Source organism: Numida meleagris, chromosome 6, assembly GCF_002078875.1.
Source record: "Numida meleagris isolate 19003 breed g44 Domestic line chromosome 6, NumMel1.0, whole genome shotgun sequence".
In the NCBI taxonomy this organism is placed as follows: Eukaryota; Metazoa; Chordata; class Aves; order Galliformes; family Numididae; genus Numida; species Numida meleagris.
This window is the reverse complement of record NC_034414.1, coordinates 3,635,705-3,651,837: the sequence shown is the minus strand read 5'-3', so window position 1 is coordinate 3,651,837 and position 16,133 is coordinate 3,635,705. Positions and strand designations below refer to the sequence as shown.

The 16,133-nt window shown below is 37.2% G+C and overlaps 1 protein-coding gene across 2 annotated transcripts in view; it reads right to left on the bottom strand.

The window, feature by feature from the left end:
• The window catches only part of PRMT3 (protein arginine methyltransferase 3), a 57,306-nt gene that overhangs the window by 34,368 nt on the left and 6,805 nt on the right, over window positions 1-16,133 (bottom strand). For both annotated transcript variants that reach the window (XR_002440324.1, XM_021402259.1), the window contains exons 7-10: window positions 15,672-15,813; window positions 12,889-12,954; window positions 8,976-9,097; window positions 4,713-4,812 (exon numbers count right to left, since the gene is read on the bottom strand). Coding sequence is in view for 1 of the 2 variants with exons in the window: in XM_021402259.1 (XP_021257934.1) it covers window positions 4,713-4,812; window positions 8,976-9,097; window positions 12,889-12,954; window positions 15,672-15,813 (430 nt within the window). In the remaining variant the exon portion in view is untranslated. The remainder of the gene's footprint in view (window positions 1-4,712; window positions 4,813-8,975; window positions 9,098-12,888; window positions 12,955-15,671; window positions 15,814-16,133) is intronic.

The window sequence follows — 16,133 nt, the reverse complement described above, 5'->3', positions numbered from 1 at the left end:
GTCTAGTGGTTGGCGACCCTGCACTTGGCAGGGGGGTTGAGACTCGATGATCTTTGAGGTCCTTTTCAACCCAAGCCATTCTATGATTTAATAAATAAAGCCAATAAGCAAAAACTAACAAAAACAAACAAGAGCACATCCTGTTGTATCCTTAAACTCGTGCAAGGTAAGCAAGAACACCAAAAGGACAGATCTCAAGTGTGCAAAGCCACATTTGCTATTAACATGATAAAATACAAGAAAAAATTCTTTAAAAATAGAAAAAAAACACAAAAAAAACCATTGCAAAGAAATTAAAGCATTCAGCCACTTCATATGCTCCTTGCACAGCATTTAAAAAAATAAGATCTTACGTAAATTCGAAAACTATATTTTACTGTTTTATAGGAGCAGAACACCTCTACTAATGCACTCCTAATATTAACAATACAGAATATCAAGACTACAGAAACACTAGCAAGTGTTAAAAAAACAACCCAAGCACCATCACTGTATGTCCACATAGGAATAGAGGAAAGGAGCAAGGAGAGAAAAGATTGGTTCCAGTATTTCAGGCGCATTCACTTCCTAGTACTTTTCCCAAGATCCAGGCTACCTCTACTCACAAATCACATTAATATCACTTTAAAATTACTTAAGGCAAAAGCAAAAGTGCATTATTAGCTGCCTGAGCAACATGAGCATTAGATTCAGTTTGTGGTTTAAGAATCCATCTCTTTCCCAGTTTCTCCACTCTTTAAGGCGACACTGCATGTTTAGTATCACACAGCACTACGTAAACTGGCAATTTATGAGAATGCAGTGTGTTCTGACATTGTATTTGAGACAACCACCTCAGACAGCTGTCCCTCATAATAAAACCCCCTACAGTTAAGAACTGTAAATATTTCTGGGGGGAACAAACCTCTCAACAAACCTCTACCTTCATATTCTTAGCTGCAGAAGCAAAAACAAAAAGCACTGAGAGAAAAAAAATGACTGTAAACAGACACAACCAAATAAAGCATTCTAGAAAAACACTGTATTTTTTGTTTCTCCACTCATCCTTCCAGTGGGCTGCCTATGAAGTTTATGATTATACTACCAAAATCCACACATGCAATAACACAGCCACATTTTGTAGGCTGATAGCAGATCTTGTCCTGTCGAATATTCAATTTAACAAAAAAACAAGCTCCACTACTTTGCATAGCAGCTTCTCTTTCAAACTTATTTATACTTTACTGGTATCTTTGCTTAGAAGTATAATTCATGTAAGCCTACAATTTGCGTAAGAAGTTAAGAGATTTGCAGGTTCCCTAAAGTAAAAGCAGATAAGCAAAAATGTAACCACTAAAACATAATTGGTAGTTTCACAGTTAAGGCTTCCAAAGCTTTCACATGTGCAAGCTCCAGGCAATTAAGCAGGATAGAACATCAGAAGCTTAAAGCCCTGGTACAGATTATTGGGCAACCCTGTACAGCGGAACCTCTATGAACGAGGCCAGCAGCGAGATCTGGTACAAAGTTCACCCATTTGTACATTCAGACAGTTTATCTCTAACAACCAGAAGACCTTTGTCTAACAGAATCAGTTTGGTTAGCAGAACAGACTATGACTCGGCTGTTCTTATCTACAAGGTAATGAGGTTCATTAGATGAACTGGCTCTTCGGTTCTCCTGGCCTACAGCACTCTAAGTACATGTGTCTGGCCACCAATACTTCACCAGTGTTCTGCTAAAAGGAATCCATAGTGGTCTTCAGAATGCGAATGTCTAAACAGATGGATTTATCCAGGTATCCAGTATGCCAAGAGGCCCTCAATCTTCAGCAATCTTCCTTTTAGACACCAGCAGAAGAGCTCATATCTTAAAACACCTTCCACTGTCTTTCAAAACAGTTTGCAAGCTGGTTTTAGCAGAACACAATTACACAAATGCCCTTATTGCCTGCCTGACTTTCATTCAAACATGCATACTTCAGATGTCATACGTAAGTCATTTAGTTGTTACATCAAAAGTAAGATCACTGTTCCCTAATTTCTTCCACAGGCTGAAAAGAAAGCCAAAGAGACAGTTGCTCATAATTCATTCCCTGAACCTTGAACAAACCAAAACTAAATCCAAGTAAATTTTCAACTGAAAAATATTATTTTGGAAGATGACAAGTATAGATTTGAAATACTGTTTGGATTTGTCCATATCTGATACACAAGCACCCCATCTACTCGCTTTGTAATATTTAAGATGCTTCTCTCATTTCGGCATATTTTAAAGGAATAAATGTAAAAATGAAGGAGGTAGCAATAGCAGTCTGTGAAAGCCACAGGTCACTTACACAAGTAGAGTGATAACCAGAAACCACTACACTGAAGGTGCTCGTAAAGCAACACTGTACCTATGATAACACACTCCTGTCAAATTTCTCAGGAAGTGTGTTCTAGAAACATCCCCGCTGGATGCAGCATCTTTTCCTCTCTCCAGCCTCCATTCTGCTGCTGCACACTTGTTTATAGCTTTCTGATGTCTGATGCATAGCTCTAAAAAGCTTACACAGTACTGGTGTTCAATACCATTCTGTGACAAGCAAACCAAGTAATGGCTCCACAAAAGGATTTAGTAACTGCTAGTGCACAAGCAGTTTACTTCCTAAAAGAAGCTGCAACTTTTCACATTTTCGTTACAAAGAAACATACTGTTCCCACTGAAGTTCTCCTGCTAGTTCATATAGACACTCCATATAAAGAACTGAAAACATATATATTGAGATCCTTATTGCTTCCGCACTTAGTATGTACAAGATATTCAAGCAAATGGCCAGTCAATTTTCAAGCACTTCTATTCTCATATGAACACAAAATATTTCACATTGCTCAGGATCAGAGAATGAAAAGAAAAAGCCAATTTACACAGTTGTGAAAACAGAAAACATGAGAAAGCCAGACAAAGAGGAATCTTCATTTGCATCTAGGCAGCACAATACTCTTCTCTGGACAGTGTTGGAACTGTCTGTGCTCCATGCAGCTATCAATCTTACTCTCACAGCATTGTCCTCTTTATCTCTGTATTGCAGCAACCCATAAAAATGCTAACATCCCTAAATATTTAGAATACCTCATTAAGTCAAGTGCACATTTATATAACTGTAACATTAAAAGGTAAATTAGCACCAAAATGGGAAACAGAACATTCATTACTTCATTTCTTACATGAAGTGCTCTACATAGTCCTCTATTTCACCTTAGAGGAACCCATTTACAACGTGCCTTAGGTTCTCAAGTGCCCGAATCACTTTCAAAAATCAAATCTTGGGCTCCAGAATAAAAAATGTGCTTTTGGGAACATGATTTAGGCACACATATTAGGAAACTGATCAGAAGTTTCCTCAAAAGAGCTATTATTACTATGTTTCTAGTGAAGTCAATACGCTGTCAGATACCACCAATCATAAAGCACTACTTTTTAATCCACTACCACCAATAGCTTAAATCTTCCTTGAAACAAGTGACCTCAATGTTAGATTCAGCTCATACTTTATGTAACATTCTTTACAGCAGTGGAACAAAAAAAAAAACATAGTTTGCCAGCACACAAAAATACTTAATATCAAAAAAAGAAAAACAACCCCACAAAGAAAAGAACAATTTATTTTCACCTTTACCTGGAAATGAAATATGGATGGATGCATAGTGATCATGCCCAAAGGCCTCTCTGCATGTAGAACAGCCATAATTTGTCAACAACAACAAACAAAAGAACGTGAGCTTTCATTACTGATCTTAAAGAAAAATTATTCTATCCTTTAAATTCAAATCCAAACAGTGGTAATTATTATGAAAAAACAACATTATTTTAAGAGCTTTTTCAAGGTCTGTGACATAGGAGACTGAATTGCAGAAGTCCACAAAAAAAGTCAAAGGGTGTTTCCTACCACACTTTTGACAACGAACAGACTAAGCCACTAAGTAATTCCTCCTGGGTCTTATCAAATAGGTTTCTTTATTAGTATCAATGGAAGGCAGCAAGCACAACCGTGCTTGAAAGAAAGCACATCAAAGAATGGTAACAGTCCAACACCTGAAATCAAACACATTCCAGGAAATAACCTACAGGAAATGCACTAAGCAGCATATAAATAAGCCATTATCATCGTTATGCACTTTTACAATCAGTTATTTCATTCTTATACTAAAAACGCTCCAATCAGTAGCAATGCTGTTTTCAAGTTCTCTCTATATTTGCAGATTTCCCAGCATATACACTTCTGAGTCACTTCTCCTGCACAGTCAGGACAGTCTTGAGTTGTCTTCGTGGACTTAAAGGTATTTTATTTATCAAAATGATCTAGGCTACATGACTAATACAAAATGCCTCAACTATCATCATAAGAGCAGTTGCAATGTTATTTTTCAGGAATACAGAATACATTTGTAGATTTGCACACTCACTACACAACACCAACTTACTGGCTATATCCAGAACAGCTTAACTGTACTTAAAGAACCTTGACCTGAAACAGCACGATCAAGAGAGATGAAGAATCTTATTTGAATACCACATAATCCAGATTGTCATCCCACCTCCCAGGTTTTGAAAAACACTGCTGTAAGCACATTGTCTGGTTGGTTTAAAAAGTAATCCCTGAAGAATAATTTCTCAGACTTTTATAATGAAACAATGCATTTTTTTCCTAAGAATAAAAATGCTTTGAAAAGAATATTCATACATCTTACCATCCATTCAGATATAATTACATCCACTTTCTCCACAGGCAGATCTACCTCTTCAGTTCTTCCTTTAACTAATGCAATGGTATTTTCCAGTTTATTTAATCTGCAAGTCATAATATAAGCCAGTTAGTTTCTATTTCCGTTTGATGCTGTCAAGAGAGATATTCGGATGGCTCTGCTTTGCATTCCTTCCCTCCTCCCCCAGATCATTTCTTATTTTCTAACTGATCAAAAACAGAATAAGAGGCAATATCATTCTTGTCAGTTATACTTCAGATGAAATGCTACTAGGTCTCCAGGAATGCCAGGAGATAAAGTGTCAGGCAAAGGTGGCAGACAGTAGAACCGTATACCTCCAATATCTTGTGCACGCAAACGTGCAGATTTCAGAACCCAGAAGAATAGATAAGCCAATTTACAATGATACCCCTTTTTATTTAGAGTTGCTTGTTTCTACTTCTTCTTTGATCCCTGGAGTTTAAGTCTGGAGGGATTAGAGCCTACTCATCACACTTGGACAGAAATCGAAATTAACTTCATATAAAGCTCTTTTGCACAACTGCGCTGTTGTTTTTTTTTTTTTTTTTGAGGAGACCAGCTGCAAAGACACTGAGAACATTCCCGTTTAGATTAACATTACAGTTATTCCACAATGAAGGCATTATCCTTGCTGTGATTTTTGCCAAAATCTGCAACATTTAGTAACTGCAGTAACCAGTATTACCTCACATGCAAGTAATGACACAAACATCCTGCACAAGGAGGAAGGTACTTTTGAAATAAAAACTGCATGACAGTTAAATTGCTAGATGCCCATAGCTATTGTTACGGAGAGTAAAAAAGTATTCCTAAAGAAATTTATCTATCCGCCGCAGTTCCCATCTCAGCCCCTTCCCCCACAGCCTGACATCTTACTCTCTCATGCTGTCTGACTTTCAATACAGACCAGTAATCACATTAAAAATTCCATCTAGAAGACAATAGGAGAAAGATTACAAAAAAAACAGGGAAAGGAAAGGGTCAAAGGGCTGCTTGAACTCATGGGCTGCTGGAAACATCAATTAAATACTCTGCATGTGTCAGCCTTTCCTGAGAAGAGTAGCAGTTCACTACTAACATCATATTTTGTTTTGTAAACAGAAGTCAAAAGAGAAGTTCAAAGGGAAAAATAAAATGTTAAAGAGCTACCACCCGTATCAATATTCTAAGAGAAAAAAGGATGTGAAGATAATATTGTTAATGACCCTGTACAAATACACAATTAAAAAATACTCGGGGAAAAATACCAGTTTATTACATACTTTTTAATTGTAGCATATAAAGGAGTTTATAGATTGTAGGAAAAGCAACTTAGATGTTATTTATGCAGCATGTTTCAAATTCTTATTCTAGTGTAACAGGACAAATGCCAAACATCTTCAATGCACTAGAAAGTTTTGCATTTTCTTATTCACATCAAGAAAAGAGGGCAAATATCCACTTAATAAGTTTCCTATGTAACCTTGGGAAAGAATAACGGCACACAAGCCACTTACTCCAGCTTACTTACACACATTAGTTGCCCTACAATTAACATTAAAAACAAACCTTAATTCTGGGAGGGACAGAAGCTCTTGAGCACATACTCCAATCACAGGTGGAGACACACCGCAGTAATTTTTAAGCAACACTGAGTTCAGCACTCCAATAGTTGTTATTCCATTGCAAGTTTGTCAGTTTTTCCTTTAGGAAAAGGGGGCTTAACAAGGCAAATATAAATTGTTTTGATGTGAACTGAAGGCTTTAATGTGAACTGAACCTTTTACAGCAGAAGTTACCTATAAATGCATAGCTGTAGCTGTGACTTGCTTTGTATTCCAAGTGGTCATTCATCACTCTCAGGAGTTTTGATTTGTTCTTTTTCTAAAAGGCTCACCCTTTTCCTCACCAAAGGAAATACATGTGTTAACTGATACTTCTATCATTCTGCGAGCATAAATAACGCGTAAAGAACTTTCTGTGCTTTTGTTGAAAGTGATGAACAACCTTAGGTCTGTCACCGAGCATCTCAGGAACAGGACATCATTTCATACGTGTAACCATTTGGAAGATGTCAAGGATTCCTGGGAAAAGTACTCTTTTGAGTTATTGTCCCATAGAAGCATTGAACTCGATGTTACAACTGATGCTAAATATAGCCCTTTTCTTAAGCAGGTATTTATTTAATAGAAAAAGGTTACAGCATCCAAGCATGATAGTTGCATCCTCAGCATTCCACCTCAAGAATGATATTTTTGTATCACTAAAATCCCATAAACTGTGATTCCCAAATTCCTCAGCAGTTACCTTTGCTTTTTCACAGTTGCTCCAAATAAAAAACAAAACATACGCCTCAGATATCAACAGTGCATATTTTAACCTACATTTCTCATGCTTCATGCTAGAAAATCTTTAAGCATTCAGGCATCGTTGCTTTACTTTTACACAAACTCGCAGCTTCCCATTCTATCCCATAATGGTAAATCAGTGAAACACGGAATGGTTGTATAAATTATTACGTGAGAGGAAAGCTGTCCAGATGATGTGATTCAAAAGAATTGAGATAAGCAATACAAAGTCTAAGCGACAGCCAGGTACCACTCGTGTCCCTCAGTATTCAGTGCTAGATCTGACTCCATTTAACAGTTATTAGCAAGCAACCTGGATGATGGGAGAGAATGCACCCTTATAAAATTTCTGGTTAACTCTCAGCTGGGGAAAGCAGCTGATAAATTAGAAGGCAGAGACTGTAGAAATGAGCTGATAGGAAGCTCAGCTTTGCAAAGGCAAAGACCACCTCAGCTGGAATAATTCCCACAAAACAAGACAAATTGATTCTCAAGGGTTAGAAATCAACTCTGCTTGCTTTTCTCCACCCTGTTACTAACAAGGGGTACTGGTGAACAAGTTGAACATAAGCAACCAGCTGTGTCATATACACAAGATGGTAGCAGCAGGTCAAGGAGCGATCATTTCCTTTTATTTGACACTTGTGAAAGTGCATCTGAAGTACAGTATCCATACAGGAAACCTGCAGCACAAGACAGTGACGTACTGGAGTGAGTCTGGTGATGGGCCACCAGGGGCTGTAGGACACGACACTCAGGGAGAGGCTGAGAAGAGAGTTCCCTTAACTTTAAGAAGGGAAGAATAACTGGTGGGTATCCAATGCCTGCCTCTGCCTAATGTGAGGATGAAGAGAAGATACAGCAAACCTCTAATATCACATGGACTGGATGAGAGGCAAAGAACAAAAGCTGCAACCATAGAAATTTCAATTTGATATTTAAAAAAAAAAATAAGAGTGAGGATAGTCAAACATTTGCCAAAGAAGTTCAGACTGAAGTGGCAGTGTTCAGAACTTGACCAAATGATGTCCGAGCCACCTGCTGTAGCAGAACCTGAGATGAACAGCGTCTGGACCAGATGTCCTCCAGGGGTCCCTTCCACTCTGTATAATTCTATGACATGGTACACATTGTATTTGCAGTTTTCACTGAAACACCTTTTCTCAGCAATCCCACAAATAGTGTGCTGGTGTATGTGCTGTTAAAATGGATTTTTTTCTTCCCCCCAAACTATAGAAAATCCTACAGTACAATGGTAATCACCAAACCAGTGCAAAAAAAAAAAGAGCACAATACGTTTCCAAGGAAATAAAATGAGGTAGTAGTCTTTTATTACTCTCCACAGAGTCTCTTAAATATACTAACATAAAGAACCTTACCAGAGAAAGGCTAATACCATATAATCATAAAATGCAGCACATTTGATGTCTCCATTGATGGTGTTAAAACTGGTAATAAAAGCAAATACTTAACAGGCTACACAGGGAGGTGGTGGAGGAACTGCTCCTGGAGGTGCTCAAGAAACATTATGTACTGAGGGGCATGGTTTAGTGGGGAAATATTGGCGGTAGGTGTTGGACTGGGTGGCCTTGGAGGTCTTTTCCAACCTTCGTGATTCTATGATTCTATAACAAGCCTTTTTCTTAAAATCCACCACAGTTCCAACACAAAGATCTGAATATATATATTTATATTTAAATGGACACAGTAAAGCAAAACTTTACGTTTTCTAAAATCTAGAAAATAAGCTTACAGAAATTAAAAGCTGTTCTAATCTTCAGATCAAGGAAGGACTTTAGTAAAAGACATACCAAGTGATACGTGATGATTAATTAGGAACAATATTTTAATAACTTTTTACAGCAATATTTACCATACATGTTTTCCAGAGCTTTCCTACCTAATGATGTCCATGGCTTGATAAATGATTTCAGATTGGTCTACTCCAATCACTTTCTTTGCACCTGCTTTGGCAGCAAACATGGAGAGTATTCCAGTTCCACAGCCAACATCCAAAACAACCTGAAATGAGTAAGCAACATATTTTTTGCTTCCATTTATTTCTTTTGCTCTGATTTTTCTACATGTCTTTCTACATTAGTGACATAACACGTTCTAACCAAAGAACAAGAAGTTAGCATCAGATTTCCCTACTACATTCAGATATCTAAGTCAAATCACAATTCTAACTTCAGATCTTCTACAGGATCCTCTGCCTCTTACAGAGGGGCAATAAGGCAGACTAGCTGCTGATGAGCTCATTCACACAAGAAAAATCATTCTAAGTAATTATTCAGGAAACAATTAAGAAGTTACATAAACAGGTGAAAGAGAAATTAGAGCCTGAAGAATTGTAATATTAGTGAATCATTCTAACAACTCGATTTAGCACTGACTCTGAAAAACCACATTCTAACTTTGCAGTTTCTCATTAAGTCTATTGAGAAATTTTAATTCTTTCCAGCAGTTTAATTCCAACTGTAACACAAGAAGGAAGATAATGTATATGCAAACATACACAAAACCCAAAGCCTTTATATATTCCTTAAGTATATAGATCTGTTAAGTATTTTCAACAAGTGGAAAAAACATTCACAAATTCATCCCTCAACATAAAGAATATCTGAAGTCACTGAAAACTCGCATCTATTGCATAAGAAAAATGTCTCAACCACTGCTTGCTGAACATTGAGAACGCATTTTCTCAACATTCTTACTGTATCAATATTTATCTTCTTCGCTGGCTATGTCCTTCTTGATCCAAAGTAAATTCACACAACAGTTTCTGTCACGCATGTTAAGATTTCTGACTTCAAAACATACTTCCATGCCTCTGTGTTTCTTTCTCCTCTTCAACTACAGAAACTCAGTGATTTTTAAGAGGTACATATGCTTCAGAAGAAGAATACAAAAGAAAGAAAATCTCTAGTCATTCATAACACTGGTGTGTCTTTCCTACTTGAACTACTGGTAACAGTACTCAAAAAGATCACCCACTAGAAGGATTACCAAGTTATTTCACTGGCTCTCCTTCTTAGCACAGATTCCATTGTTATAAAATGGTCTTCACAGCTTTCATGACATTAACTCTTTCAGAAATGCCATTAATTCATTAAGAGTGATTACTAAGTGATTCATCACATCACTTAGTAATCAATCTCACACTTGAGAATTATAACCCCCCTTTTTACAGAATATTGCAAGGCAATAATCCATCCTTATGCATGAGCTATTGAGACTGCTTAGTTTTAGCACAACAAAAAACTTACATGTGCCCTTTTAAATTTCATGTCACAAGTATTAAGAATTTAATTCTGCACAATAGGTACGCATGGCCAGTACTATATATAATACAACTTACACATTTTGATAACAGATACAGAGCAACAACACTGAAGCCAGCAGGAATTAAAATAGCAATTTACCCTTTGCAACAAAGTGTAAGTTGGCTTCTGTTGTGGAGTTCTGGGAAGCAGCAACTGATGAACTGAATCCCCCCTGCCTTCATAAACAAACTTACTATCTGGAATCAGCCTAAAAAAAATTAGCATCACAGCACTATGCAGGGAGGCTGGCAACAAAAGTTGCAGACAGAGTTAGTTGTTCCACTTGAACTCTGCAGCTTTCTTCCAAAGGGAGTCTATGCCATGACCCATCAGCAGTAAGTGAGGCATAAGTAGCAAGGGCTACAGAAGTGCCTAGGCTGAAGTCTTCTAGAGACAAGAATAGAAGGTGAAGAAATCACTGTTCCTGCAGCTGTTGAAATCTCATGCCCCCAAAATCATCTGCTCTTGCACTTGACCATGGTAGTTAAAACTGCTGAGCCACGATAGCTGGAAGATAAGACAGCATTTGGACAGCTGCCCTGGTCACTTAAAAACCCAGATGGAGCTCATCTAGCCTTAGGCAGGGGATGGGGATGGAGAAAAAGGCAGGGGAGAGAATACGTACAAGCTGGAACACATCTGAGGAATAGAAAGACAAGCTGAAAGATCACCAATTAGCCTAAGGACAAGGGTCTGCAGCCAACACATTCTTGCAGGGATCACATATGGACTCTCACCAGGGATCTGGAACAGCTGGACTGGTGATTTGACTATACCACAACACACTGCAGCATCACATTCTTCTCTGCAGCTGAATCAAAACTGATATTCTTGTTTTCATAACAAAAAAAGAATTACTTCAAATTCAGAAAAACATGGTTTCAGGTAATTTGGTCGGTTAAATTAATTCCAACAATGAACTTTGACTAGAAAAGATGTTTAAAAACCTCATTTTTTTCTCCTCAATACAGCATTGATGCTTGCCTGGGACGTCTGCTCCACAGTAGAAATTGAAATGTAGAAATACTGTTTTTTTAACATTTTTTTTTTCCCCTCTTTAAACAAAAAAAATATTTTGCTGTAAGTGGATCACGTTTCCTTTCACCATGTAAGGCCACCTTAACTGTTCCTATTAGATAATCATATTTGTCTTATTCTCAACTCAAGTACATTTGACAAGTAGATAATAAAGGCAGCAAGGAGGATTCATTTTATCTCTAGTAAGTTATTTTGAAAGCTGAGAGACATCTAACAAGCTGGCTGGTTCTGAATAAAGCATGCATAATATACATAGATACTCCATTTTCACCCAACTCACACAAGTTCACTTCCTAGGGAGGCTTCAGATTAGTAACAGAAGTTCAAATAAGCTATTTTAATAAACTTCCCCATCTACTCTCACAGCTGTCCTTTTGGAAACAAAAAGCTTAACTACACACAAGAAAGTTTTGTTTCTTTATTAAAGTTTATGTTTTGTTGGATGAACCATCCAGCTATCTGATCATTCATATCTTTCAAGTAACTGGCAACATCATGTTTTAAGATACTTTTGCCTGTTATCATTGTAATGAGAAGCTTAGCCATGTTTAGTAGAAACAGGCTTATGATACAAGCTGAAGCAAAAATAAAAGTTCTTCCTGTAGTTGCTAAAAGAAATCTGATTAATGTAAAGAGTAACTATCAGATGGGCACACCTTCATTTCCTCCACAACTATTAAGTCTTGCTGATTAACAAAGTATCAATCAAAATTCAAATAAAAATTAGAAGTCATGCGCTTCCATAAACTTGCCAGCTGAAAAACGGTAAGCAGTAAGCAGATGAAAGCTACACCAGAAGAGAAGCCTACGCAGTATAACTCAGAAGACATCAAACTCATCAGAAACAGCCAAGCAAAATACATAAGACAAGCAGGTCACAACTGCACTGGGGTCGTAACCACAGTAGGATCATAAAGGCAGGCCTCTTTTTTCCCCACTGCAAGTGAAATACTAGCTGCTGGTTCGAAGTCCCTTAGTAATAACCTAGTCTGGATACATTAAACAACAATTCAACAAGTCAGTTGCATGTGAATTCTTCCCCAGTTCTAACTACTCAGTGTTTCCAAGATGTCTTTACTGAAATCAGGCACACATTGAAATTCACTTAAATTCTGGTTTAGCCCCTCTAAGATGGATTCTGCTTAATATACTAGAGAAGAAAGGCTAAACTAACCCCGCCAACATAATTAATGAACATCCTGACACAGCACACACAACAATGACAATAGCAATCAACACTCCTGTTATCAGCACTATCCACTCTCCAGCAGCCGAATAACATTCTATCACCTAATAAAGGCTGAGTATATTAAATCAAATCTTGCCAGCGCAACACTCTATTTCCAAAGCCACAAAGTAGCCAGTCTGTATCATTTCCACCACTTTAAGGAACAAAAACAAAAAAACCCAAACCTGGAAATTACTGATTTTTCTGAACGGTTTACCTACCTTGTCCTTGAAGATATGTGGATTTTGGTACATGAAGTCACGATAGCTTTCTGTACGCACTTTATCCTATGATTTAAAGCAAAGACAACTATGTTCGTTTGGCTTATCTGTATACAAGATACTGTTCAAAAATGCTGAGCAACTGGCTTTTAACCTGGCCTACAGATGTTTTGTGGCTACTGCATTTATAAGGACCCTACAACAGTGTAGTTCTACAATTCTACACCAGTGACATTCTGTACTACAATTCTTTAAAATTTACTGCCTAAGCAAATCAAGTCAGCTGAACATCTAGAAGTGGAAGAAAAAAAATAAAAACAAACACACAAAAAACCAAGACAACTTATACCATACTGGCCTTATGTGTTTGATTTTCGGATGCTTTAAAAGTTCTTAATAAACATCTAAGCAGTTATAGTATCTTAGTGTATGAAAGCTAGTGGCACTGCTCAAACCACCAGCATAGTGATGTATTGATCCATTTAATATGTATCAGCCGGTACACAAATTTACAGCTAAGAGTCAGTTTTGGAATTGCTGTTGCAAAGCAAATGTTAGAGCAATGAAAAAACCTCACAAAAGTAATCTTTACCTAGGAAATATGGTCTACAAATAATACTAAAGTAGAGAAATAAATCATGATTATATTCTTCTATTATGGCAGATAATTTATATATTTTTTCTAAAAATTAAATAAGTTTCCTCTAGTGAGGAAGAAAAAAGTGTTTTATTAGGAAAAAAGATCAAGTTGAGAACAAAGGACATGTTCATAAAAATTATCAAGACAAACTGAGCTATTCTCAATCTTGAAAAGCATAAAACCCAGGTAAAGGTTAAAAAGGGTCATCACACATACAGTCCAAACAATTTAGAAAATCATACTTTGAGTAGGTACTTGAAAGTACCTACTATGAATAAAAAAAGTGAATCCTTTAAAATTATATTTGATTACTATAACATTGTATTGAGAACAACTATTTTTGGTAGTTCACTTCTATCACAGTATTTGCTGAAACAACCAAAATAGTGTAAAAAAAAGCTCAACATCAATCACTAGTGCAGTCAGCTGGAAAGCTTTCAGCCCTACATCCTGCCCACTCACATTGCCTCAGCACTGCCCCTGCTTAATCAATACAGTGCTAGCTCCTGGCTCTCCTATATGCACTACTGCTTGAGTAACCCACAGTCATACACTTTCAGGTCTCTCTTTCACTCACTATTTCCATGGCATGCTTTTTTTTTTTTTTAAATAAAATGGCAAGAAATTTCACTAAGATAATATTCAAGACATCCTCAAGAAGAAAAATAAAAGGAACAGGGAAGCAACTAGCCATTTCACTGCTGTGAAGTAGCAGGTATCTTTCCCGTATTTGAAATACATGCAGTAAAAGAAACAAACTTTGTGCTGTCACTACCAGGCATAAAGGAAAAAAAGGTTCCAAAACAAGATGTTGTCAGACATCAAACACAGACAGCCTCCTTTCTTAAAACTGTAAATGTAGCAAGTTACTTGCTGATGTAAATAAGGTTGATGCACAAAAATTAAAGTAATGTCAGGCACACAGCAAAACATTCCATTTATACAGGTTAAAAACCAATGTTTTCCTGTTTAGAAAGAAGTCAGAAGTCTTCCCAAAGGCATTCTGACAAACATTCCCCAAAACCAACAGAACACGATTTTTTAAAACCAATCTTCTGCAGAGATGCAGAATTGCTAAGAACTTTAGTAGCAAACAAAAGCTTCCTCATCTATTCCCTGTGACATCTCAAACTCTTTAATTTTTAACACAGCTGACTGCCAAACCCAACCTCTACCATTTATCTTTGAGATTTTGAACCCATTTCTCTAGTTTATGCATTTTGCATAACATTCCTTTACCTCTGCAGAAGTGCTTTGTTCTTCCACAACACTCCCTCCCCCTTATAATCTACCTCATGCTTATCCTATTCTTAACACAGATTCATGAGTGTTTCTACAGTGGGGCCACTAACTGATTTACAACACAAAAGGATACATACAAACTACCTGTATGGACCAAGCTACTTCATAACTTCATATTCTATCCATACATGTATGCAAGAATTTTATTTATTTCTGCCATAAAATGATAAACCTGCTTACAACACTCTTAACTATGACCTTTCCTCTGAAAAGAAGCGTTAAGGGATTTTGATTTGCATGCCAATTTGAACTTTTCTTTTATAAAGTTTAAAGGGCATATACAGGTTTCCTTTTGAACAACTCAGACTATTTTCCATCATCTTTATTATATAAAAGGTGCACACAATTTTTCCAGGTGTTCAGTGTTGCATTATCAATACGTAGGATGGTGCACAAATACCTACAATTTCAGTTCACTTAATGCAACAGGAAACTACAATATTTCATAATTGAGTTTGCTCTACAAATTCCAATTGTTTGGAAAATATAAATTTAGAAAAATTCACTGTCTGTACCACATGATTTCATTCATCTTTTAAGTCTACATGAAAAGCTGATTCTGCCAAGGTAGAGCTGTAGCATGGAAACGGCAACATTTCAAAACATATTTCTGTGGCAAATGATTTTATGTACCTAGTGCTTCCTGTACAGTAAACAGAATTTATACAAAGGGAATAAAACTGAAAATAGGAAATCAACCAATCTCCCAGGGAAAAAACTATTATGCATAGAAAGGGTTAAAAATGCAGCTGCTCTGCAGTATATTTACAGGCCCGCAGCCCACTTCACTCCATCTTTCCTCTTTAGTCCTACTAAGATGCAGTCGAAATCACTTTCTAACCTTAAGCATCTCTTCATGTATCCCATAATGCCCGTAGGAGCTGAAGTAAACGCTATCCTCATCCTCGTGAAGGTCTGCAATGGCGCTGGATGACGAGCTGCTTCTGACATCTGCGTTCATCACGAAATCCTGCGCAAATTGTCTGTAATCAATTTGAAATATACTCTTGAGACGTGCTTAAGAGACCACAAACGGGAGGCGGGGGCTTGAAAGAGATAAGGAATCCAGACCGCAACGGGCCTTCTACAACAATGGGCCTCGCATAGGCTTTAAACGCGCACAACCTCCCTCTGCTGGCATCTGGAGGCCGTTGCACGATGATCCACCGCTTGGTGCATTGCCCATCAGCATTTCTCTCACTTCAAGCAGCAAACATCAGCACCGATACATTCACTGTATTTATCTATGTGCCAGCCACAATTCATATATTTCTATTTTTATGTAGGAATTCTCTGTTCTGCA